At 37.2% G+C, this 27652-nt stretch overlaps 2 protein-coding genes across 8 annotated transcripts in view; one reads left to right on the forward strand and one right to left on the reverse strand.

Annotated features, from left to right (window-relative positions):
- rasgrp4 (RAS guanyl releasing protein 4) lies at positions 1–26689 on the forward strand. 3 transcript variants are annotated; one of them, XM_044120067.1, is made up of 17 exons: positions 1–135; positions 7623–7798; positions 9506–9617; positions 9797–9859; positions 9943–10074; positions 11004–11145; positions 13726–13899; positions 15234–15350; positions 18715–18990; positions 19081–19161; positions 19386–19490; positions 19589–19698; positions 20512–20662; positions 20739–20775; positions 21736–21867; positions 21953–22155; positions 23169–26689. In XM_044120067.1, exons 1-17 carry the CDS (start codon positions 119–121, stop codon positions 23277–23279), a joined length of 2139 nt encoding a protein of 712 aa, XP_043976002.1. In that variant the 5' UTR covers positions 1–118; the 3' UTR covers positions 23280–26689. The 3 variants fall into 3 exon arrangements, with proteins under 3 accessions (XP_043976002.1, XP_043976001.1, XP_043976003.1); XM_044120066.1 differs by having other exon boundaries at positions 9506–9859; XM_044120068.1 differs by lacking the exons at positions 1–135; positions 7623–7798; positions 9506–9617 and having other exon boundaries at positions 9812–9859; positions 9947–10074.
- The window catches only part of hnrnpul1 (heterogeneous nuclear ribonucleoprotein U-like 1), a 17841-nt gene continuing 16693 nt past the window's right edge, over positions 26505–27652 (reverse strand). For all 5 annotated transcript variants that reach the window (XM_044120060.1, XM_044120061.1, XM_044120059.1 and 2 more), the window contains exon 16: positions 26505–27358. In XM_044120060.1, coding sequence (XP_043975995.1) covers positions 27242–27358 — 117 coding nt within the window. In that variant the 3' untranslated portion in view covers positions 26505–27241. The remainder of the gene's footprint in view (positions 27359–27652) is intronic.

A 27652-nucleotide genomic window follows, 5' to 3' on the forward strand; every position in this document is an offset into this window, starting at 1 on the left:
TGCCTGTAAACACACACAACAGGAGGAGGAAGAGGAGGAGGAGGAAGAGTAGGGGTCAACCATGGAGCTGTAGCTCAGATGCCCGAGCGGATCGCCACCGGAGGAGGAGAGCGCTGCAATGAACAAGACCAAGAGGTAAAAAAAAAAGACAGCGGCGCTGATCTGTGAACTCTGAGGTTAAATGTGAGATGCAGTGTTGGTGTGGTTTTTGTGCAAGAGGTTCAAAGAAACAAAAGCTTGTTGGTTTTTATTTCCCGCTTCTAGAGCCTTTTTCTTTTCTCATGTCTCATTTTAATGCAAAAAGAAGAATCAGTGTGTGTGTAACCTGCTCACCTGTCAGACAGGAGAAGTTATCTCTCCGTGTGTACACTGCACACAAACCAGCCCTGACATTCAAGCTGTGTGTAACCGCCCAGCTTTTCTGTGGAAAACGTCTTCTGCTTTTTTGGTTTTTAATTTTCCTTCTCTGTCCAGCTGAACCGTTTTCTTTTTTTTATCCATGACATCTCAGTTTGCGCTTGCTGCAGTAGACTGCGTCCCGTTTTGGTGTTTTCTCTGGTACTTTTTTTGTTTCCCACTGCTGGAGTTGTGGCCGCAGGCGTTATCAGATTGACTGGAATGAACGTGTGGGTTCTGGCCCGGCTTCGTTTAAAGACGACCCGAACGAGCCGCCACGCGACCGTGGTTCCCCTCTTTCTGGGGAAAAGGTTGAATTAACACAGGAGGACAGAAACTAACAAGAAGTCTGTTAGGACACGACCGCCTTCGTTTCTCACAGTAATTGGAAACAAATTTTTAACTGCCATCTTTCCCAAGAATTGATTTCATTTGGGCCCAAATAGGGAGAAGTTGGGCTGAAAACTGGGCCCCATAAGGGCCATTGTTTGTGGGTTACATAATTGTCCCTATGCTAATTTAGAAACATGTTGCAACGTGACGTCACACGCACAAGTTTCTGCCTCCAGCCCCCTTCTGGAGGGCAAAAAACTGCTAGCCAAAATGACTAGCATTGGATCTAGCAGTCAGGTTGTTAACATAACGAGCTAAATCTCGAATGTACGCCTGATCTATGAAAGAAAGAGGGATTCAGTGCTTTGCTACACTACAACAACTAGAAAAGGTCAGGAAAACTTTTTAGGAAGTAGTTCAGCTACGCTAGCTTGACTATGACATTCTTAACATGCAGATGTGCTGCAGGATCCTGTGCGTTTCAGTTCAGTTACTGAATAATAAAAAAAGAAAGGCAGCCTAAACAACTCTGACAGATCACCAACAGAGGAGGTGTTTAAAATAGCGAATGAACCACCGCAGTGTTAGCTTAGCTAATAGCAGCTGTAGCTAATCTACCAAAGAGATCAGCTAATAATAAAAGATAAACATCAAGCCTAAAAACATAAAACTGTTCTGTTCTTTGAATGGGAAATGTTTGTGTGTGTTTTGGTGTTAGTGGTTTTGTCAGTCAGTTGCTATGGCAACAGGTCTATGCTTGTAGCATAGTTGACACAAAGAGCAGGAAAAAAGTGGTTTTGAGTTTTTCTTTAATGGTTTTTACATTTGAAAATTGTTGTGTTTTAAGTGAAATAAGCCCCTATATCTTTGCTAAAAAGTTACATGTAAGTCAGTTTTGTATTATTTCAAGTGTGCTAAGATATTTAGAAACTAGATTGAAAACATTTGGTAACGTTTTGTGCTTTAGCAGTGCAGAGCCAATCCTTCCTGAATCTCCAAATTTTATAAATCTCCCTTCAAACTCTCTAATGAGCTTGAAGGGTAGAAGCATTCATCTTTCTTGATTCTACCTAATTTTTTCCTTCCACTCAACTTTCCGTTAACATGCCTCACCAGGAGTCTGTGAACGTCCAGCTTCTTTAAGAAGCTCATCCTGGTTGTGACGGTCGGCTGGTCAAACTGCCAAGTCAGCAGCTTTTTCAACAGCTGCCGTAAGACTGCATCAAAAATCCTGTTTTCTGATTGGTGCTCTGCGATATTTGAATTTGGGATTATTGCTCAGCTGTGAGCAATAATCATTGGAATTAATCAGCATAAATCAATGAAACACACCCAACTCTTCATAATACACTGAAAAACAAAATCTTACCAACTATTTTTGGTCTAGTTTTTATTGCAAATATCTTAGTACACTAAACTAATTTAGTAATTTAGATATAGGAGCTTGTTTTAAGTGAAAAATTCCTTATTTTTGATGAAGAAATATGAGTTATAAGTATAACACTTTTAAGTATAATGTCTTGTTCCACTGGCAGATTATTTAATTTATAACTAGAACTTTTAAAATCAATATTAAGGAATTACTTACTTAAAACAAGCTCTTAAATCTTTCTTAAAAGTTACTTTTAAGTTACTTTTGTCTTATTTAAGTGTCAGAAGATATTTGCACTAAACTAAACCAAAATACTTGGTAAGATTTTTTATTTTTTGCTATATATTTCACATTGCAAAAACACAAAATGCTAAGTATTTTTTTGTCTATCTTCTAGTGCAAGTATCTCAGTACACTCATAATAAGACAAAACTAACTTATAAGTAAGTTTTAAGAAAGATATAGGAGCTTGTTTTAAGTAAATAATTCATTAAGAAAAAGTAGTTATAACTAAAATAATCTTAAAAGTAAACTGGACATTTTTTCCCTATAAAAAGTTAAAATCTATTGTTCCATTTGCAGATTATAATAAAAATATGAAATATGTTGTTATAAGTAAAATAATCTGCAAATGAAACTTTTCTTTCAGAAATATTAAGGAATTACTGAGTGAAAACCAGCTTCTATTTCTTGCTGAAAAGTTCCTAATAAGTTAGTTTTGTCTTATTTCAAATGCACTCAGATATTTTCACTATACTGGACCAAAAATACTTGGTAAGACATTGTGTTTTTGCAGTGCAGTTTTAGATGAATGGCCCTTCATGCAGAGGGAACAAGAGCCCAGGGTGTGAGAGGGGGAGCGCAGGGAGCCGCGCACAATCCAGGCCTTCAAAGGGCCTGAGCATCAATTAATCAATTAAGAAAAGAAAGGCAGGAATTTGCATTTCCCCTGCCAGAGTGAGGCGACCGGGATCGGGACGGGGAGCGCAAACAGAGACCCTGATTTCTGGGTCACTTTAGCAACAGATTCCCCCCAAAACAGGGTCGTTCAAAATGTGGCGCGAGGGCCATTTGTGGTCCTTGGAGTAATATTGTGTGGCCAATAAGGTAAAGTGTTTATATTCTTACACCGAAAAATGTGAAGTAAAACAAAACCATTTTGTTTTACTTGTTGCTTTTGACACATTTGACAAACAATTTTTTGTTGCTAGAAGTGAAATTTTTGTATAAACCAACAAAATGGAGAATAATTACTCATAAATCCCATCAATACAAAGTAATTTTTTCTCCTAAAAAGTTACATAAGTACAAGTAATGGAGTAAATGTAACTGGTTAGTATCCGGATCTACTGTAAACATTAAGCCAAACCTCACATTAGTGTCTCAATAAATGTATTATTGTGCAGGTAAAGTTACTTTTTCATTTTTAATTGGAGAGAAAAAAAGGATTTTCAACTGAAAAATGGTTTGAGTTGAACCAACATTCCACTTAAAGGAAGGCAGAACGAATAAATTCACCAGAAAGTCCAGTTTCCCTGAAAGCGCCGTTAAATTTAGAATCACGGAATCCGCCGGACTCGGAGGAAAGAGCTGGATGCAAATGAACGGACGCAGACAAGAGTCCGCTTGTGTTGAGATTTGCATGTTTACCAACAGCGCCGTCTCTGTTCTGGTTGTTCGGTGAAAAACAGAGAAACTGCGGCGAGTCGCACCTGAGACGCAGAGTCGAGGGGAAATTCCCCGCCGAACGTCATGACATCAGCAACGTTTCCCTGTCAGCGTTTTCAGGCTCTGCGTGTGTGTATGTGTGTGTGTGTGTGTGTGCGCGTTTGTTTCTGATACCTTGTGGGAACCACTTTCTTGACACATACTACTCTGTGGGGACCACTGCTCCTTGTGGGGACCGAAGGAGGGGAAACCCTGTTTTTGGGTCGGGGGTCAGATTTAGGACTAAGGTGTGAATTGAGTTTTGGTTAGGGTTAGGTATGTTAGGGATAGGATAAGGTTAAGGGTAAGGTTTAGGCTGCAGAAATGAATAGAAGTTAATGGAAAGTCCCCACAAAGATAGCTGTGCAAACATGTGTGTGTGTGTGTGTGTGTGTGCAGGTGTGTGTGTGTGTGTGTGTGTGTGTGAGACTGCTTCGACAGCAGGTGGATTCACCCTGAGTCAAAGGGCAAACAGATGAAAGAGAAACCACCGACTCAGTCAGGACTGTGATTAATTTAACTTTTAATTTACTTTACGTTTTCGGTGTAAAAATAACTTTTTGGGGTTTTATTTTAGAAGGTTTAATAAAAGGAGTAAAAAGAGGAAACAGCTTGTCTTGTCTTAGCATCTTTTCTTCTGCTTCTTTCTTATAAATACACTCCAAAAACACAATATTGCTACTTTGTCTTTTTTATTTCAAATATTAAGATAATAGCACTATAAATTAGACAAATGGTACTTTTTGTGTTTCACACTGAAATATTTTCTCTTTCTTCTAGTGCAGATATTTTAGTACGCTTGAAATAAGACAAAACCAACTTAGTAGTAGCTTCTCAGCAAAATATAGGAGCTTGTTTTAAGTCAGTAACTCTTTAATATTGATGAAAAAGTATTCCCCATGATATAAGTAAAATAATCTACCAGTATTTTAAAATCAATATTAAGGAATTATTGACCTAAAGAAGCTCCTGTTTCTTGCTGAAACTTTCGTTGTGAGTTAGTTTTGTTTTATTTCATGTGCACTAAGATGTTTGAACTAGAAACAAGACCAAAAATACTTGGTAAGATTTTGTGTTTTTGCAGTGCAGTGTGAGCTGAACCACAGTGGTACACGCTGTACTGGGGAGTGTTTTGAATATAGTAGGCAGGGTGTGTGTGTGTGTGTGTGGGGGGTGAGTTTCAGCGCCCTGCAGGTTTTAACATGAACCACCTGCAGTGCTGCAGTGAGGATGCAGCGGGTCAGGGGTCACCAGTGAGGGGTGTGTGGCGTTCTACCTGGGTGCAGCTGCGCATAGGGGCGTCTGTTGGTATAAATAGACGAGTTAATGTCACCCTGTGTGTTGTGCACAAACTGAAGCTCCTGTTTTCTGTTTGTGTGTGTGTGTGTGTGTGTGTGTGTGTGTGTGTGTGTGGCGAGCGCCGGCAGGCCGGGGGAAATGAGCCGCGCACACAGAAGTGAAGAGAAGGGGATGTAAGTCTGGCCGTTCAGGGAACTTCTCTGTGAGTTCTCCGAAGCGGCTGCGTTTCCTGGTACAGCCGTCAGCGGAGAGGCTGACACGGTTTCATGCAGATCGCTCTCCCTTCAGACGGACATGAACCCGAGCAGCTGAGAGCAAAACGACAAGCTTCACTTCAACATGAACCTGACGTGCTCATAATGACTGCTCCGCTGCAAAAACACAAAGCCTTACCAAGTACTTTTGGTCTTGTTTTTAGAGCAAATATCTTATTAAACTTGAAATAAGACAAAACTAAGGAACAAGCAACTTTTCAGCAAGATGTAGCAGCTGAAAGCTCTGATTATGTACCACGAGTTCAGCAATTTTACAACTAAACAGTTAGCATCTACATTTTCTTTGTAAAAAAATTTACTCAAGACAACACTGTCCTTATTTCATAAGTTTTCTAAAATAAGATACTTTTTAACAGTGTTTTGACACTGTACACTGCAAAACTTCAAAATCTTACCAAGTATTTTGGTTTAGTTTACACTTAAAATAAGACAAAACCAACTTAGAAGTAGCTTTTCAACGAGAAATAAGGGCTTGTTTTAAGTCAGTATTTCTTCAATATTTACAGAAAGTACAGGCAGATTATTACAGTTATAACATGGGAAAAAGTCCTGTTATTAGTGAAACATTTAGCCAGTTGAAGAAGAACCTTTTCATCAATATCAAGGAATTATAATCTTAAAATAAGCTCATATTTCTCGCTGAAAAGTTACTTTTCATTTAGTTTTGTATTATAAGATATTTCCACTTGAAACTAGACAAAATTTCTTGGCAAAATTGTGTTTTTTCAGTTGCATTTAAAAAAGAGAGGCAACAGAATCAGAGTTGTTATTGTGAAATAAAGTCAAACATTGCACAACAGCGCACGTGAATTTTGAAGAGGAAGCATAAATCTAATCACGACACGCAGGAAAAGCGGGCATTTGTGGAGGAGACCTTGAAACGTCACAGCTCTCATGCTGCGTGACTCGGCAGAGCTGAGCCAATAACTTCAAACAGGACCGTATTTCCAGTATTTCACAAGAAGAATTGCACTAGTGAGGTTTCCATGTGTGTGTGTGTGTGTGTGTGTGTGCGGCGTGTTCCCACGGCAACGGCGTCCAGAAGTGGCGTAACTTGTACTTTTTCGGGCTCCCCCGGATTGCAACGTAGATTAACAGATTCATTTAAAACTCAATAAACTCGACGGGGATTTTGTGAACTACGTGTTTAAAATAACACGCTTAAATCTCATTTAGTTTTCCTCAGCTATTGCAAAATATTTCAATGATCTTAGCATAAAAACTGAAAAAACACAAAATACTACCGAGTATCTTAGTCTAGTTTCTGGTGCAAATACCTTCACACACTTGGAGTAAGACAAAATTTTGAATTTACAACTTATAAGTAACTTTTCAGTAGATACAGAAGTCGGTTGCTAGGTTACGGGCTGGAGTTGCCAGGTAACGGCGCAGCAGAATATTCTACCAGTTGAATTAGAACTTTCTATTCACTTGAAACAAGCTCCTATATCTTCATAAAAAGTTTAAAAAGTGTTAGTTTTCTCTTATTTCAAAGATATTTGCACTAGAAACCAGACCAAAAATACTTTTTCTTGTTTTTGCAGTGCCTAAAGTGTTTCACATTGTAAAAACACAAAATCATACCAACTATGTTTGTCTAGTTTCTTGTGCAAATATCTTAGTCCACTTGAAAGAAGACAAAATTAGCTTAAAAGTAACTTTTTATGAAGATATAAGAGATTGTTTTAAGTCAGCAATTCTTGAATACCAATTTTAATAAATGTTCTAGCTCCACTGGCAAATTATCTCACTTATAAGTTTGACATTTTTCCCACCCATGTTGTAAGTGAAATAAGCTGCAGGTGAAACTACTTAAGACATGCTCTTATATCTTCCTGAAAAGTTTTGCTTGTTTTACTTTGAGTGTACTAAGACATTTACAGTCAAAACTAGACAAAAATACTTTGTTTTATGTTTCTGCAGAGCATTAAAATGTGTAAATAAACCTAAAAGCTGCAGCTCTCTTTCATTTGGCTTTTCTGTGTGATTTAGAATAATGAAACCAAACCAGTGTCTCTCTGCAGAGTCTGAAGCTGAGCTGCTTTCTGTGCGTGACACCTCAGAGAGCTGCAGCGATGCAGCTCAGTTTATCTGATGTGGAGCGCTGCGCCTCTGCACATGCTGACCTGCGCCGAACTCGCCACAAGTTGCTCTACTTATTTCTAGACAACTGATGTTCTGAATCTGCCTGCTGCTCTCTAATCCCCCCACCTCCCCAAACTCCTCTGTCTCTTTCTAAGGAAACCCAATGCTGAGACTCCCAGCGGGCTGAAGAGCAGGAAGCTGGTCCAGCGCCGGAGGAACACATGCCCCAGTCCGCAGGACATCAGCAAGGCCCTGCAGAGCCCCGGCTCTGCGGCCAGCGCCAGCGCCACCAGCCTGGACGAGCTCATCCAGCGCTGCCTCAACTGTTTCGGTTCGTCTCCCGCTTTTTGTTGCAATCACACACACGTGCCTACAGAGTTTGTCATGTGCCCTTAGTCGCCATCAAAACAAGGTTGCATAATGGAGAGATAGCGAAGAGTAAGAGAGACAAAAACGGGAAAGAGGGGTTTTCATACAATCAAGCTTTGTTTAGAGGGGATGCAGAAACTCTACCTGCTTTTTGTTTTAAATCAGTCAGCTCAACTAAAACACAAATACCTGTCACTTACACTGCAAAAACACAAACTCTAACCAACTATTTTTGGCCTAGTTTCTAGTGAAGATATTTTACCACACTTGTAATAAGATAAAACAAACTTTCAAGTAACTTTTCAGCAAGATATAAGAGTTTGATTTCAGTCAATAATTCCTCAATACTGATGAAAAAGTTCTAGTACAACTGGGGTATTATTTCTGTTATATTAAGATAGTTTCCCCATGTAAAGTAGAACTAGACCTGGACCTGGGTTGCTAGGTTACGGGCAGGGCTTGGCTGGGGTTGCTAAGTAACGGGGCAGTGGAACATTCTACCAGTGGATTAGAACTTTTTCATTAATATTAAGAAATTATTTACTTAAAATAAGCTTCTATATCTAGTTTTTATTTTTTCGTATATATATATATAAAATATTTTTATATATATTTTTGGACTGCGACAGACTGGCGACCTGTCCAGGGTGACCCCGCCTCTCGCCCAGAACGTTAGCTGGGGATAGGAACCAGCAACCCTCCCGACCCCATTAGGGACACAGGGTGTATAAAAGATGGATGGATGGATGGATGGATATATATATATATATATATATATTTTTTAATGTGTAGTAAGATATTTACACAACAATCTATACCAAAAATACTTTGTTTTTGCAGAAGTCACAGAAGACCTCCAAAAATTGGACATTTTTGTTCCAAATCTGATAGTTTAGAAAACTAAATTTAGATAACTCTCTACAGAGAAATGTTAAATACTGTTTACTTAGTTACTAAAATCATGGTATATTTTCAGTTTTGGATTATATAGTTTGCTGAAAAGTTACTTATAAATTAGTTTTGTTGAAGTTCAAGTCAACTAAGATATTTGCACTAGAAACCAGACAAAAAACCTGGCAAGATGTTGTGTTTTTGTAGTGCGACACTCATTATAAACTACAGAAATACAAAGTTTTACCAAGTGCTTTTGGTCTACTTTCTAGAGCAATAAAACAACATTTACTTACAAGTAACTTTTCAACAAGATATAGGAGCTTTTTTAAGTCAATAATTCTTCACTATTTATTAAAAATGTACCAGTTCTATTGGCAGATTATTTTACTTGAAACATTTTACCCATGTTATAAGTGATATAATCTGGGAATGGAGATAGTATTTTAATCAATATTAGGGAATTATTTACTTAAAACAAGCTTCTATGTCTTACTGAAATGTTACCTATGAGTTAGTTTTGTCTTATTTCTAGAGTAATAAGATATTTGTGTTTTTGCAGGGTATTGTTCTTCTGATGGTTTGTGTGGTGATTATTTTCATTTCTCTTCAGGTTTTGTATTGCTACCTGTTGAATTTTAATATTTGATGTTTTGGGGGGAGAACAGGTGGCAATTAGCATTTTTAGCTAGCTGGTTCAGCACATCTCTGTGCTCTACTTTGTCCCATTTTGAATAAATTCATCCCAGTAAACGCATCATTGTGTTTTTCTTCCCAGATTCGGAGGGGAAGACCTCCAGCTCCCGCGGTTCGCAGCTGGTCCACATGACCCTGATGATGCACAGCTGGGTGGTTCCCTCTCAGATGTTCGTCCAGAAACTCCTCACCTTATATCCTTTGAGCCGCTGCTGCTGGACCGACTGGCGCTCCGCTCCAAAATCACATGTTTAGAAAGTTATAATCAGATCAGCGAACAGCCGCCGCTTTGTTTGGACTCCTGTAGAGCAGCTTGGAGTTCACATTCATATCCTTCATTCCGGTTTGAATCTTTGACTCCATTTCCTGTCACCTATAAGGATTGTCCGGTAGACAAACGGGGACTGAGGCGGGCGCAGATCTGCCACCTGGTCAGGTGAGTAATGGCAGCGGCAGAAATGTTCCTCCGGCTCGGTTTGCGAGTCGTAAACATGTTTTGTGTTGGGCTCCGGGGGTAAGGCAGTGGATCAGCCAGTTCCCGGCCGTTTTTGAGAAGGACCCCCTCCTGGAACAGACCATGGGGGATCTGTGGGAGCTGGTCCGGCTGGACGGAGAAAAGACGCACTCGCAGCTCATCGACACGTCCTGCCAGTGAGTCATGTTGCTGTTAGAGACACACTGCAAAAACACAAAGTATTTTTAGTCCAGTTTCTAGTAAAACATCTCAGTACACTTGAACTGAGCCAAAACTAATTTATAAATAGGTTTTTGGGAAGATCTATGAGCTTGTTTTAAGTCAACAATCTTGAATATTGACGAAAATGTTCCAGTTTTACTATCAGATTACTTCACTTAAAAGACAGGAATGATGTCTTGTTATAAATTAAATAATCTGCCAGGAACTATAATAAAATTTCAAGAATTATTGACTTAAAACAAGCTCCTATATCTTACTGACAAGTTACTTGTGCGTTAGTTTTGTTTTATTTAAAGTGTACTTAAATATTTGCACTAGGAACTAAACCAAAAGTACTTGGTAATGTTTTGTGTTTTTTTCCAGTGCGGAACACATCATTCACTGCAAAAACACACAAAAAACACAAAAAAGTGTTTTTTGTTTAGTTTCTAGTGGAAATATTTTAGTACACTTGAAATAAAACAAAACTAACTCACAATAAACTTTTAAGCAAGATATAGTAGCTTGTTTTAAGTCAATAATTTCTTAATATTAACTATTACTTCCACTGGCAGATTATTTCACTTTTAACATGGAGAAACATCTTCTTATAAGTAAAATAACCTTATGATTCTTATAAATATGAAGGAATTATTGACTCGAAGGAAGCTCCGGTATCCATCTAAAAAGCTGCCTGTAAGTTAGTACACTTGATATTGAGATATTTACACTAGAAACTAGACAAAAACACTCGGTAGGATTTTGTGTTTTTGCAGTGTACCACCATGTACTGCAGGAGTTTGCTCAGTTGGGCATGTCTGAAAACTCTCTCTATAAATAAAACGTCTGTCTATTTCTGTCCTAATTCTCTTCCTTCGTTTGTTTTGGGGGGGTTTTTTCCCAGAAACCCTCTTGTGAACGCATCGCAGGCGCCTTCGCCCTCGGTGAAGAAGAGGAAGGTGTCGTTAATATTCGACCACATGGAGCCGGATGAGATGGCCGAGCATCTGAGCTACCTGGAGTTCAAAAACTTCTGCAACGTCTCTGTAGGTTTGCAGCTCAATGACGGTGTAAACAGATGATTACTGTGGCTGGGCAACAAATCAATAACAATATAAATATGTGATCAATATCAATAGATAATGCATCTGATAGAATATTCAACATTTACTGAACTCTTATCCACAGCCACTAAGAGAAGCTGGTGGAATCAACTAACTTACTCCCTCTTCGGTTGCCTAGCAACAACCTTCTGGGAAAGAAGCCTCTCAAGTTTCCTCCCCCCAACTTTGTTGCCTAGCAACGACCTTCTGAGTAACTTATGAATTGGCTTTTTGGAAGATCTATGAGCTTGTTTTAAGTCAACAATCTTGAATATTGACAAAATTCAAGATTTAATCAATAATCTTAAATTATTGACAAAATAATTTAATCAATAATTAATATTTAAAATAACTGCTTTTTAAAAGCCTTTTATGAGACTTTAAATAAAAAAGCCCTAGAAACTAAAATCAAGTAAATAAAATCATCAAATTTTTACATTTTTTTAAAAATTATTTTTGTAGGAAATGAATGTTATTAACTGTAAAAGTTTGCTGTATTAAAAGAAAGTCATCTGCTTCTGGTCTCATTTGAGCGAATTTATGTTGAATTATAAGAACAGGATTTTTTCAAAATTCTTGCTAATATTCAGCCAATGTAATGGAAAACATACGCTGCAAAAAACACAACATCTTGCCAAGTAGCATCATGGTGCACTTGAAATAACACAGAACTAACAAGATATAGGAGCTTCAGTCAGTAATACTGATAAAAAAAGTTGTGGTATTATTGGCAGATTATTCCATTTGTTATGCAGAAAAAATGTGTTATATGTGAAATAATCTGCCAATGGAACAACACTTTTTCAATAACGTTAAGGAATTACTGACTTAAAACAAGTTTGTATTTTGTCGTATTTCAAGTGAACTAAGATATTTGGACTGAAAACTAAACCAAAATTATTTGGTAAGATTTTGTGTTTTTGCAGTGTAAAAGCTGAGTTGGATGCAGCTTTTCATTACGAGCCTCTGGTGGTTCGACTTGTTAGAAACGTTTTGTGGTCAAAAGATGAATTAGTTAGTTGTACATAACATTTTCTCTTATAAAAAATGTTGCCAATAATAAATTCACACAGATTAAAAATAAACGTTTGATAAACAAATTGATATCTTTCTTGAACTGAAGTTGGGGGCCACAAAAACTTAGTCCAAAACAACTGGCCGCCGAGCTGCATTATATACTATATTAACTTTTTGTTTTGTTTTCCTTCGTGTGAAATGACAACAGTTTCGGTGCCACCTGGTTGAGAGCGCAGCACAAAGTTTGATTTAAACATCTGCTCAACCGCAAAGCCTTGAATGACCTCAATGCCATAATCTGTGCCACTTCTCTGGGGACAAACTGCTCACAGCTCAGAAAATGGCTGACCAGAGGCTCCAATGGAGGGAGCTAAAGTGACTAGAAATACAACCAAAACAGAGCTGCAACTAACAGTTGCTTTAATAATCAATTAATAATCAGGTGAATAATCGATTAATCGATTATTCTGTTGATTTCTCATTTAACCACTTCCGCATGTTTATATAACATTACAAATACATTAAAAGTGTAAGTAAACAAATACACCAATTGCTATTTCAAATAAGAAATAAATGTTTTATTACCGAAAATGCAACAACAGCATTCTTTTTGAGAACGCTTGATCATCTGTTGCTAAGGAAAATACGTTTAACATCAACATGCTAGAAGCTCTTTCTGCTTAACATCAGAACAGCGACAGGCTGATCTGTTTATTTTTCTGATCAATGATTGAATCACAAAAGGTGTTTAATAGGAGATATTTTAACCAGGTGAAGCTAAAACTTCCGCTTGTTTCTGGGTGAAACATATTTACAAACAAAAAGTTTTTATCTCAAATATTTTCATTTTTGTAAAGTTTTGTTTTAATTACTGATCTGTTTATGTTGTTTTTTTTCATTAAATTGTCTCTTTTTAGAGTCTGTCTACTCCAATTAACGATTAATCAACAGCTAAATTAGTTCACAATTATTTCAATAGTTGATTAATCACAATTAATCCGAATAATCGTTTCAGCAGAATCACTCCTCTAGTTAGAAACATGATGTATTGAAACATCAAGCTATAATATTCAATAACATCAACATGCTCTCATGTCTTTCCCATATTGAAGAGTGAGCAGGAGAAATGGACCTCTGCTTCAGGTCATTTTAGGAAGTCATTGATTATTACTAATCAAAGGTTTTTAGAGACTACTTCATTTATTATTTAAGTAAAGAAATGTATTTTAGATGAATATTTATGAGTGCCTTTAAGCATGGCTTTGGGGATTTGGCTGCAGATTATTTATAAAGATGTGATTTTTTCTTTTTGAGCTAATGTGCTCAGATTAAAGGGCGTTTTCACAGATTTTCAGTGTGAGATTATCCTGCAGCAGCATCTTAAAGTGACTGCGTTTCTCTTTTAGTCACAGATTAGAGGACAGAAACTGAAAAGTCATCTGTAAAATCTGTGAACAGTTTCAGATGCTGATTGGTGTTTTAATGCGATGCGTTTTTTCTGATCAGTTCCTGGACTACCGCAGCTACGTGGTGCGAGGTTCTGTGAGGGACAACCCGGCGCTGGAGCGATCCGTCATGATGTGCAACGGCGTCTCGCAGTGGGTCCAGCTGATGATCCTCAGCAGACACACGGCCCAGCAGAGAGCCCAGGTCTTCACCAAGTACATCCATGTGGCTCAGGTAACAGGAAACACAATTCTTTAACTATCACACTGCAAAAACACAAAATACTACCAAATACTTTTGGTCTAGCTTCTGGTGCAAACATCCTGGTTCCCAGCAACGTTTCAGAAGGACAGAGGAGCTTCTTTTAATTTAATGATTCATTGTATTAATGAAAAAGTTTTAGTTTATTTCATTTATAACACAGGAAAATGTGTTCTTATAAGTGAAGTAATCTGCCGATGAAAGTAGTACTTTTTGAACAATATTAAGGAATTAATTGGTTTATATTTTAAAAATCCTGATTTAGAATAAGATCCTACCTCGCTGATAACTTTCTTCCAAGTCAGTTTTGTCCTCTCTCAAGTGTACTAACAGATTTACACTAGAAACTAGACAAAAAAAACAACAAAAAACAAGATACAAAATAACTACATCCACTGGTAGATTATACTTATTTCACTCATTTTGTGTTTTTGCAGTGAATAATGTGTTTCATGTTGCACTTGTGGCTCAAGTAGCCAGAAATGAACTTCTGTAACTTCTATACTGCAAAAACACAAAATTTGGAAAAGGACAAAACTGACTTTTCAGCAAGAAATAGGAACTTGTTTTGGTTAATAATTTATTAATATTGATTAAAAAAATGTCTTGTTCCACTGGCAGATTATTTCATTTATGAATGATTATTAAGGTAACCAAAAACAAGCTCCTATTTCTTGCTTAAAAAGTTACTTCTAAGTCGGTTTTGTCTTATTTACAGTGCACTAACAAAATTACACTAGAAAAATACTTAAGATTTTGTGTTTTTGCAGTGCATAATGTGTTTTTTATTGCACTTGTGGCTCAAGTAACCAGAAATACACTTCTGTAACTTCTACACTGCAAAAACACAAAATTTGACCAAATATTTTGGTCGAGTTTCTGGTGCAAATATCTTAATGTAGTTGAAATAAGACAAAAATGTTTTAGATGCAACTTTTCAGCAAGATATAGGAGCTTGTTTTAAGGAAATAATTTCTTAATCTTGATGAAAAATAGTAAGATACAAAATAACTACATCCACTGGTAGATTATTTCATTCATATAATACGAATTAATAGAAGTAGAATATATCAGTGGAACTAGTAATTTTCCATCAATATTAAGGAATTACTGGTTTAACCAAGCACCTATTTTTAAAATAAAGTTACTTATAAGTTAGTTGTGTCTAATTTCCAGTGTACTAAGAAATTTCCACTAGAACAAACCCCAAAAATACTTGGTAAGGTTTTGTGTTTTTGCAGTGTAGGGAGTCATGGGGTCATTTTCAAATCGTTTAAGTTGCTTTTTTTTTCTTCTTCCTCCTGTAGAAACTGAGAGCCTTGCAAAACTTTAACACTCTAATGGCGGTGACCGGAGGCCTCTGTCACAGTTCGATCTCTCGCCTCAAAGACACATCCAACCTGCTGCCCCCTGACATCACTAAGGTATTTCAGTAACATAAACTGACTGCTTACCTCCAAGCTTCAGTGATTAAATTGGTTTGTTCCAGATATTACATTGAAAGGCTGAAACAATTAGTTGTTATTAATCAGTTATTTAAATAACTGTCAACTAATTTAGTACTCAATTAATAGTTAGTTATGTAGACTATCTGCCATTTGATGAAAGAATAACACAGTCAGAGCAGTAATTAAGCCAAAACTGTTAAAAAAGAAATAGATTTTGCATTTAAAATATTTTTAAAAATTGTATTTATCTGAAAATATGTTCAACCCAGAACTTCTTTAAGGACAATTTTCGCTTCAGTTGGTTAAATCTTTTGTTAAATAAATATATTAATTATAAATTAAGCACTTTTTCTTATTTGGTTAATCTATAAAAGTCAATAATTTATCCCCACAGTGCATTGATGCAAGCTATTTAGCTTGTAGCTATTTAGCAAGCTAGTTTAATTTGACAAATAGTTAGCTACCAGCTATTTAGCATGCTAGTTTAACTTGCTAAGTAGCTAGCTACAAGCTAACTATTTAGTTAGTAATCTAAATAAGCTAATTTCTTTACAATGTACATGTTTAATTTCAAGCTATTTAACAGCAAATTAAACATTTAGTTTGTTAATTAATATATAGTTAGCTTAAAACAAAGCATTTATTTTCAAAGTATCCAGTTTGAAGCTAAATATTTGGCCTCTGGCTGTCATAAGGCGTGGTGTGATGTTGGCGGTGGTGAGGTAAACGCAGCAGACCCAGATGAGGTGTAGATGAGGAGTTTAATGAGTTAAACCTGGCAGCACTGCTGAGCGGAGGGCTAATGCTCACAACAGGTAGCAACAGGAGATCACGAGGACTTAACAGTCAACTCCTAAATGAAACAAACGTAACTCAAACGTAACTCAGACGTGACACAGCCGTACACAGACGTAGGAAGACGTAGGACCCGACAAACACACGGAGACACAGGTGACATTAAATACACAAGAGGTAATCAGGGAACAAGATACACCTGGGGACTAATCACGGGGAGACAGGACAACACAGAGACTCAGACACACAAGAAACTAGAAATAAATACACCAAAAAACATAGAACCTGACACTAGCTAAATATTTAGCTTGTGAATCAGAGCTAATTATTTAGCTTAAGGCTAAGCTAATGAACTATGACTTTGCCTCTGAAACTGCAGTACTAATTTAAAAAGTAAATTAATTAAATGGATCAATGTTCTGTACACAGTGATGAAAAACAACCTTTTTTTCGTTAAAGATAAAAAACTGGATTCTGGCCACTGAAAGTAAGACTTGTGCAAAAACACAAATCAGCTTTCAGTAGATTAACAGATATGATCTCCAGTGATGTTTTAGAGCATTTTGTCAGAGTGAAAAGTCTGTTTACAACTTCCTGTTTGCTGTCCAGGCTTTTCTTCTGTAACATGTGAATGTTGTTGTGTGGTGGATTTGCTTAATATTTCCATATCAGCAGCCAAGACAAATGCAAAATGGACTGTTCTATTTTTGATCAACAAAACCAGACCACGCCTTTAGGTGAGGTGGATTTGTCAAATGGTTTATTTGACTTTGACTAGGCACTTTTCACTGCAACACCTGATGGTTTCACTCTTTTGATGTTTATTAAACCCCTTTTCTCTGATTATTAAGCCATCAAAAATACTCTTATAGAAGAAATTTGTACCATCATGAAACATTCAAATGTCTTTTTTTCAAAAGGACACATAAAAACATTTATAATCTAAATGAGAAGAACTAAGTAGGTTTGATCATTTTAGTGATTCAGAGTCTTGAAATGAACAGACTCTAAATAATCTGCTTAGAGTGAGTTTAACAGATTCTAATCTAACTAAGGAGTATTTGCACAAAAAAAAAAGGGCCTAAAACGAAGCCCTGAGGGACGCCACATAACAACCTGTATAAGTTTGATAGAAAGATCTGTTAAATATGTTTCTAATCCAACCCAGAATAAGTGTGCGCCAAAAAAAGAAAAGGTCCTACAATGGAGCCGTGAGGAACACCATGTAAAATACAGATCAGATTTCACATGTTTCAGTTAAAATGAACAGTAAAGTTTCTGTTTGAAAGGCGAAATGTAAATTATTTTAAAGGAGAACCAGAATATGTAGCTTTTTATTAAGCAACTAAAGCAGCTAAGATAAAAAAAAAGAGTAATAAATAAAAGCCAAAGCTAAATCTGTAAATGAGAAGGTGGCAGAACAAAGATATGCTTCAGTTTCACTCAAGATGTCAACACATGCTGAAGATTTTGTAAAGGTCAAGTCTGCCAAAGGTCGTTTATAAACACAATCTGACATCTAAACTTAACATGTTGGAAATAATTTGATCATGCAGATCCGATCTGTCACTCAGGTGGAAGAGGAAGATAGAAATAGGTGGAAAAGATTGGTTTGACATGGACATACTGACCAATCGCCCATCTGAAATCTGAGATGATTTATTGGCTTTATTAGAAATGATGCTATAAAGACGTGCAGAAGATTTTTCCTACAAGTGAAATAATTTGCCAATGGAAATATATATTTTCCATCAATATTGAAGAATTATTGATTTAAAACAAGCTTCTAAAGCCACTAAAAAGTTACTTGTAAACTAGTTTTGTTTTATTTCAAGTCTGCTAAGAAATTTGCACTAGAAAGTAGACCAAAAAAATACTTGGTAAGATTTTGTGTTTTTTGCAGTGCAGTATCGCAGCAACAACATTACCTGCTTTCTGCTACAAAAAACTAAAAATAAATTTTAAAATGATAATTATTTGCATTTTAACTCCATTCACATTTATATTTCAAGCTTACAAAGTTAAGCATAGCGATTAATCATGAATAATTGTGATTAATTATGATTTATTGTGATTAATCTTGATTTTGTTCTGGGCAGAGAAGACCAGTTAACTTTCAGTTTGCTTTAAATTAATGCTGTCAGTTGATTTAACAATTTAATCATGATGTGATTAATTAAAATTAATTGTGGATCTTTTGGGCAACGAAAAGTGATTAATGTTCAGGTTGCTTTCAATTAATCACATTAATAACTAATCATGATAAATATGATTAATGATGTTAGGAATCATGATTAATCATAATTAATAATGATTAATCACAACTAATCACGAGTAATCATGTGTTTAATAATGATTATTCACATCATGATGAATCATAATTAAACACATTACGATTAATCAATATTCATCATGATGTGATGAATCATGATCAATCATAATATCATAAATCACGATGTGATTAATCGTGATTAAATTTTTTAAATCAATTTACTGTATTAGGTTGAAGAAACCTCTAATTTTTCCTCTCTTCGTTGCCCAACAGGTCCTGAGTGAATTCACAGAACTCCTCTCTTCGCGGAGCAACTACAGCAACTACCGGCGGGTCTACAACGAATGCAGGGGCTTCAAGGTGCCCATCCTGGGTGTCCACCTGAAGGACCTGATCTCGCTCAACGAGGCTCTGCCAGACTACATAGACGAGGAAAAGATCAACCTGAGCAAACTGCAGCACCTGTACAGCAACATCAACGACCTGCTGGCCATTCACAGCTGCAAGCCGCCGTTCGAGGCCAACAAAGACCTTCTACATCTGCTCACGGTGGGGGGCAAGAGGGAAAAAAAAACATTTAAAAAATGGCCGCCAAGCAGTTCTAGAACATCTTAATTTATGTGTCTTTTAAATCTTTAGCTGTCTTTAGATTTGTACTACACAGAGGATGAGATATATGAGCTGTCATACAACAAGGAGCCCAAAAACCCCAAGATTCAGGTACGGAGATCCGAAGTGAGCTTATGCAACCTGTTTGTCACAAAACAAAATGGACATCTTCTCGCTTTCTGTGGGTGTAACGTTTTGAAACCAAAAGCACAGGCGCACTGCAGAAATACTTCAAAGTCAGCCACATCAAAGAGTTGTACGTTAGGGAAGTGTATTATGTGGTGGGTGTGCTTTTTCTTCTTGTTTCTCACAGTCCTTGGTGTGTCGGTCCACAGCCTGTCGCTCCTGTTAAACCACCGGTAGTGGCAGAATGGGGATCTGGGGTCACCCCCCGGCTCGACTCGGACACCATCTCAAAACACGTAAAACAGATGGTGGATGTGAGTACGACTCTCCTGCCTTTCACTTCCGCGCATTCAGAGGCTTCTAAAGCAGAACTGACATTTAGTAACTTCTGCTTCTCTGCTGCCCCCTGCAGTCCATCATGAAGAACTACGACCTGAACCAGGACGGCTACATTTCACTGGAGGATTTTGAGAAAATAGCAGCCAACTTTCCATTCACCTACTGCACTCAAGAGACTGACAGGTGGGGATGCTTAGCCAGACCCACACTGCAAAAAACACACAATTTTACCAAGTCATTTCCTGTTTTATGGTGCAAAATATCTTGAAATAGGCAAACACTAACTTACAAGTAACTTTTAAGCAAGAAATAAAAGCTGGTTTTAACTTTTAAGTCAATAATTCTTGAATATTAGTGAAAAAGGTTATTACTTTATTATATAGTCTTTTTTATTAGATGTTATAATATGGAATCTGAGTCCAAGTTTTGTACCATAAAAAAGGAAACCTGGTATTACAATTTTAAAAAAATCCTTGAAACCTTGAAAAAGTTCTAGTTCAATTGGTAGAATGTTCCACTGCACCGTTACCTAGCAACCCCAGCCCAGCCCAGCCCGTAACCTAGCAACCCAGGTCTAGTTCCACTGGCAGATTATTTCACTTATAACATGAGAAAAATGTCTTGTTATAAGTGAACTAATCTGCCAGTGCTTTTTCATCAACATGAACAAATTACTGATTTAAAACAAACTCCTACATCTTACAGAAAACTTATAAGTTTTGTTTTATTTTAAATGTACTAAGATATTTGCTGTAGAAACAAGGCCAAAAATACTTGGTAGGATTTTATGCTTTTCAAGTGCAAAACTGCTATAGTTTCTTCTGCTGGTGTCATGAATTATCTATGGTTATGAACACTGTGAAACAGACATCAGATTGTATGTTTCTTTTATTCGTCCCTATCAAATAAACAATAATTTAAAAAAAAGATCTATTAAATTTTTTTGTTAAAAAAGTCATGATTTCAGGTTCTAATTTGGTAAATTCTTCTTCCCAGGGAGGGGCAAATTAGCCGAGAAGAAATCACCTCTTACTTCATGAGAGGAATGTCCGTCTGCGCTAAGCTGGGCTACAACTTCAACGAAACGCATAACTTCCATGAGACGACGTACAAGCGGCCGACGTTCTGTGACACGTGTGGAGGCTTCGTGAGTATCAGCGGTTCGTTGTGTTTCTGGTTTGAGCCAAACGTTGAGCGTAACCTGTCGTCTCTGTCCTGTTCAGCTGTGGGGCGTCATCAAACAGGGCTACCACTGCAAAGGTAAGACAAAGCCCAGCGTCTACTACCCACACGTTTATTATTTTTACTGTTATTAAAGGAGAAAAAGAACTTAAAGTGACATTAAGTTAAAGAAATTGATTGTTGCATAACTGTTCCAATCGACATACCTTGGGGATTATCTGTCAACATGTTATTTTACCCTAAAAATATTTCAGAAGGTTTATTTAATTTTATCTCATTTGAACATAGAAGTTTATACTGTGGATTCAGTGCCCTGCACAGTTCAGTCAGCCTTAAGCTGTTGATTTTTTTTGGCTTGTTTTAGTTCAATGTGATATAAAGCTTGATTGGTGCAACATATTTAGCTTGGAGCTAAACATTTAGCTAACTAACTAAATATTTGACTGATTATGAAGCTTGGTTCTAAACATTTAGTGTCTTGACACTAAGTGTACAATTAACAAACAACATATTTAGCGTTGTTCTAAATATTTAGCTCTAAACAGAGTATTCAACTTGGAATAACTGAATACTATTCCAAGCCAAATAGTTAGTTTATTAAATAACTATTGAGAAAACTGAATTGTTTTCTAACTAACGATTTAGCTCCATACGGAATATTTTTGCTTGGCTCTTAATATTTAGTTAGTAGCTAAATATTTAGCATGGAGTTAAATGTTTAGCTTTGTGCTAACCATTTATTTAGCAAACTAAATATTTAGCTCCAATATAAATGTTTAACTTGCATCAAAATATTTAGTTTGGGATTTTGACATTTATAAATCTGAAGTGAATAACATTGTGAAATATGAATGACAAATTTCTCTTTTCTTTTGACAAGCTAAGCTACAGAACCCAAATAATTACCATCAATGTTTGAGTACGCAACTTTACAAATGACAGATGATAATCTTCACTTGTTTACTTTTTGTTCTTTTTTTAAGGGAACCTCAAAATTGTTTTGTTAAATTTTGTCCTTGTTGTGTGTCTTGCTCTTAGATTGTGGGATAAACTGTCACCGACACTGCAGAGATCTGGTGCGGACGGGTTGCCAGAAGAAACACAAAAACACAACTGGGTCGTGTCCGTGCACTCCCGGTCCTGAATCCAGATCCAAGGGCAACAGCTGGAGTGCGTACTTTATCCACCATGTATACAAACCACAACACACACACACCTCTGTGTAAATGACCTTGTATGTGATTCTTTCCACCAGGTTCAGAAGAAGAGACCTTCGTTTTCCCCCCAAGCAACGACACTGAACAAAACAGAGTAACGTCAGACTGGACACAGAACATGGGCGATTCCACGCTGTCGGACCGCTCCACTCAGACCGACCCCGGGGTTTGGACGCCTGAGAGGAGGGACCGGAGGGGAAACCACCTGTACTGTGTTGGACATGCGTCCCCTGACAGACGGGTGAGACGTAAACACACCTGACAGAAAGAGGGGATCTTTCGACCAAGTTTAATTAGATTCTTACAAAACCAGATTACACTATAAGATACCATTTGACATCAAATTTAAAGCTGCAGTATGTAAAATAGATTTTTTTTTTTATTACTTGTACATGAGCTTCTACTTTAACTGAAAAACACTGTGTGCTAAAAATATCCTGTAAATGTATCTTTTTTAAAATAAATAAATCACAGCTAAAGGAAACTACTCTCATAATTTTACGCTGTTTTAACTTTAAATAATTGTTTCAAATTTTAATAAGAAAAATGATGTTCTGTTGGTTTTAATTCTTGATTAAACAATGTTTTTCACAACACCATGATAGATAGAAAAAAAGGAGTACATTTTTGCCAAAAAAAAACAAAATTTCCTAGAAAAATAAGGAAATTTCTGAGCTCGAAAGGTCAAAATTTTGCTAGAAGAAAACTAGACATTTTTATATTAATCTCAAAATTTTCTAGAAAAAACATGAAAATTTCTAAGTTTCAAAAGTCACAAATTTTAAGCTTTTCAAACTCAGAAATATTATTGTTTTTGTTTTTTTAGAAAATTTTGGACAATCTCAACATTTCTGAGATTTTTCTAGCAAATTTTTTATACTTTTCATACTCATAAATTTCCATGTTTATATTAATCACAAAATTATTTGGCAAAAATATACTCTTCCTTTTTTCAGTCCTAATACGCCATCTTATTTTTTAAATACATTTGTAGTAACCGTCAGTATAATGTGAGAAAGATCATTTGTGGGGGGGAGTCAAGTTCTATCTTCACCAAGTGCTGTCTCAAGAGAGAAACTACTAAGTCAGAAACAACCAATCAGAGCAAAGGGGCGGCTCTTAGCTCTGCCAATCACTGTCATCTACGCACTGACTACACCCGCCCCGTTTCTCTCTGCGAGGTTAGCATGATAGCTGAAGACGGTGGTTAAACAGTTTTCCTGTAATGGTTTTCTTGTTTCACGCACCTTCCAGGCCAAGACGCTGCCGCACCGAAGCAGAGGTTGCTCCATGCCGGTTTCCTTCCTTCAGGACAAGCTGGACGAGCTGCATCTGCACAAAGACAAAAGCCGAGAGCCGGACTGAACCTCCTCTTCCTGCTCGGACAAAAAGCCAACCAGCGCCGCCGCCATGTTTGTTCCGCCGCCGACATCGAACTTATCAGACTCTTGGCTGTAAATGGACTTCATAGTTGTGACGTTCTTGTTAGTTTGACTCTGGATTTTTCAAGCATTTTTTTTTGTTTCCTGTGTAATTTATGAAAATCTTGTTTTATTTGAAGAACACGTGCCTTCCATTTCTGGTGCTAAGATGAATTTCTGCAAACCTACAGACATTTCTTGAGCTTAACACACAGGAGCAGGGTAGGAAATTAACACTAAGCAGCAAAAACAAATATTTAGTTCAACTTTGGCAGCTATATGACGAATGATTAGTAAATTGGGTAAGTAAACATATGACTTTATTTGGGATTGAATTTGATAATAATTCCAGTTTTACTAAGAGCTGGGAAATTCCGACTTCGCAGTGGGAATAATAAACTGGAACACCGACTACCCCCAGTTAAGGCCTACTTCCTGTTTCAATATGGCCGCTCCTCACATCAATAGCAGCAAGATGTGGTGGAAACATGTAGCATCTGAAACTACATAAACTAAAGGCAGAAAGTAAAACTTGAAATGATGTATTGAAAACAATGTTTATGGGTATCGCCATGTTGTTGCCATTATCTTGGGTAAAATATAGCTTCGAGTTCCCACTTCCCAGGTATTGGGGCCACGATAAGAAAATAAATTAAAATTAAAGTAATACGAGAATAAAGTTGTACTAGAATGAGTTCAAAATAATACGATGCTCATCAGTGACGTGCGGTGAGGTTCATAGCTGGTGAGGCATTGACTTAATCATAATCATATTTACAAATATAGACCCCCTTCATGTTATTTTTACATGAGGAAATTTTGCGCATGCGGATAAAGCTGGAGGGCAAAAAGTATGGACCTTACCAGAGGGGCCGCTTTTCATTGGCTGATGCCCATTCTATTTTTAGCGCGGCTATCACGTGCGTGGCCGTCTCACAAACAGGCTTCCCGTTAGCTAAGTACAGCATAATGGCAGTACTAATACAACTTCTACACCTTGAAGCCTGTCTGCTACACAGTCTTACGTTAGCTAAACAGATCAATATGCAGTGTGTACTGTATCTGACACACACTAAAGATTTTATTTTAGCAGAAAAGGCTTTGGACTAAACTGTTACTTGTGTTAGCCACTGTAGCACCAAGTACAGTGTATCAGGCCTAGGCACACTCAAACATTTGCCAACAAATCACAGGAATCGCCCACTGATTTCAAAAGTAACCAACAAAACGATGAATGCCCGACTTTCCCAGCCTTGCAAGAACAATAGGCATCAGTGATCGTGTCCACAGCTATATTGATGTAGCGGGTGTGTGGAGCTGCCGTTTTCCTCAGCCAACGAAAGCATTTTGCTGTGACGTGCACAATGTTGGAGGCATCGCGTGGCTCTAATACCTTGATCTCGTCCAAAAAAGATGACATGAACTTGTTAGTTCCTCTGTCCATTGTAGTAGCTGATATATTGTGAAAATCCGAGTCATAAATATACTATCGAAGTGGAAGACGCCATGTTTACATAGATACAACGCGCCACGAGGCTTTGTTTGTGAGACTTGCGGGATTTTCTAGGTCGGTTGTGGGCGGAGTTTGGTAAGGTCCATTCCTTTACTTACCATCCATAGCCGCGCTGCCGCCGTAGAATAATTCCGTTAACTCAATCAAACTTGGACATATTAATTTCGTGCTGTGCTCCGCAGCAAAGGGGAAAACCGTTGAAGTACAACTCAAAACCACTTCTTTCTCGCTCTCTGTACCAGCACAGCTACGCGTAGACAGTTGCCATAGCAACTGACAACAACGCCCCCCAAAAAACAAATATTTGCCACACAAAGAGCAGAACATTCAGTCTGTTGCAGTGGTATGGTTTTAGGCTTAATGTTTATTTTGAGGTTATTAAAAAGTTATTGCTGTGGTAAGAGGAGAAAACTATAAATATATCGCTGCACTTTACCGTATGGCTAGCTCGCTGTTACTGTCTCTTACTCTGCAGTTGTGAAGTCTCAATGTCTGGGATCATGAGCGCCCCCTGCCATGAGGCAAGAGACTGCCTGCCTCACCTCGAATCTGTTCTCTGCCGTTTCTTCTCGCTCCTCAGCACACGACGCACGTTACACACAGAGTTGGTGACAAAAAACACTGTACATTAAATACATGAGCTAAATTGTGGAAAATCAGTACATACATTAAATGTTTATTAACCATTTTATTGGCAACGTTCAGACAGGAGGAACATGCTCCCATAGAATGGCAGCCAGTGCAGTTAGTGAGTTTGATGAATCCCAGGTGAGGCTCAGCTCGCTGCTGCCTCACCTGCTGCACTTCGAGCATTTGAATGGGAAAATGCGAAAATTCAGCGATTTTAAGAAAACATAATCAGAGTTGCTTAAGCTAAATGAAAAATATGTACTTTATAGTACAAACCACAGGGTGAAAATAGCAATATAAATTATTTTATCATATATTATGATGGCCTGACCGCACATCACTGATACTCATGACTATTTTCGTATTAGTATGACTTCTCAAATTTTGATTTTAATCTCTTAATCTATTTTTCGCGATTTGTGTTTTCACTGGATTCGTAATACTATTACAACTTGCATTCCTACTGCTTTCTCGTAAAACTGATTATTCTTGTAAAGTCATGCGAGAGCAAAGTCAAAATAATCAAATTCTTGTGATATAACTTATTACAACTCGTATTTTAACTTATCAAACAACTTTATGAGAATATAGTCAAAATATGCGATTACCGCTGAATGAGAATTTGGTTGAATATGAAAAAAGTTGTAAAATTACTGTAGTTTACAACTTCTTAAATTTATTCTCATTTTATTTTTTTAGTATGGCCCCAATACTCTATTGTACGAGGTAACAGGAATGAAATGCGACATTGGACTCTTTCTGCACCACTTGGTTCAGTTTTGAAGCAACATGAAAACAAAATGTTTATTTCCTGCCCTGAAAATAACTTCAAATTTCTTCATTTACTGTTCAGCAGGACTGCACTGGAACAACACAGTAATTATTCTCATCTTCCTCCTTTTGTCCTTTGTTGATTTCAGTTTTATCAAAAAAATAAAGAGAAATACAAATACAGTCATAAGTTATGTGTTGTGTTTGACTTTCCTTTAAAAACTGGGAACCAAAAAGACATTTTCCACTCATCTGTAGGTGTTTACAACTGTGTTTATTGTATAAAGACAAGACAGCTGGCGTAACTGGTCAAAAACTCTGATTCTGTTTTTTTAAGGTAGAAAAAAAAAAACTGGCTTGAACTACAGGACTCAATGAACAGCAATTAAAAAAAATAAAAAAACGGGGATGGAAATTATATATAAAAATAAAGCGAATTACAACTACACAAGCGGCAAAGGATTACTCATAATCAAAAGGTCAGATTAAATACTACAGTACCAACACCTATAAAAATGCTCCATAATGCTCGGTTTCTAAAGCGGTAAATAAAAGATGCTCACTCCGTAACTGAAAAGCAAAGCGCAAGAGAGGAGGAAAGGGGGAGTAGCGGTAAAAAGCATGCATTTGTTCTCCGTTAAGCTCAGTCAGGCTGTTTCTTCCTGTCTTCTCAAGCTGTAGCCTATAAATATACACAAACGTCTCTTCAATCTGAGGGGGTAGTCTGGACGCCAGGCATCCACATCTGATGCATAATCAATAACATTCATTACGAGTTTAGAATATCTATCATCTACCACCTCACGTTCAATTCTTAGTGAAAATAATCCCACATCGAACTGGAAAACGACGTGTGAGAAACGGGAGGCTAGCGCGTTAAGACGGACAGGATCCATAGTTGGTGACTTAAACTGTACAAAAACAATAATAATGATCAGCTGCAGAGGTCAGAGGTCGCAGGTGTTAGGGGAAGGAGGAGATGCAGGAGGAAGCTACTGGGAACCAGAAGACGATCCCTGGCTGCCCTGTCCAGGGTAACCACCGTACTGGCTGTAGTACTGGTTCCACTGGTTCTGGTTTTGGTAGTACTGCTGCCACTGCTGAGCATACTGGAAGAAAGGAGGGAGGAAAGAAAGTCAGATTTCCCTCCATAAAGGCTGAAAACGATCAAACAGCTTATTGTTTGATCCAACTGCCATAATCTAGAACTGAAACGATTAATCAGGTTAGTTGTGATTAATTGATTAACTGAAGCATAGACTCAAAATGGCCATTCACTAAAAAAAAACAAAAAACTGAGCAAATATTATGCCAAAACTGTATAAAAATGTTTACATTTTGCATTAAAAACACCTTTGTACTCAATAGGTAGTTTTAGCTTCACTTGTTCAAAATGTTTAAAA

The sequence above is a fragment of the Gambusia affinis genome, linkage group LG06 (genome assembly GCF_019740435.1).
Source record: "Gambusia affinis linkage group LG06, SWU_Gaff_1.0, whole genome shotgun sequence".
NCBI classification, from domain to species: domain Eukaryota; kingdom Metazoa; phylum Chordata; class Actinopteri; order Cyprinodontiformes; family Poeciliidae; genus Gambusia; species Gambusia affinis.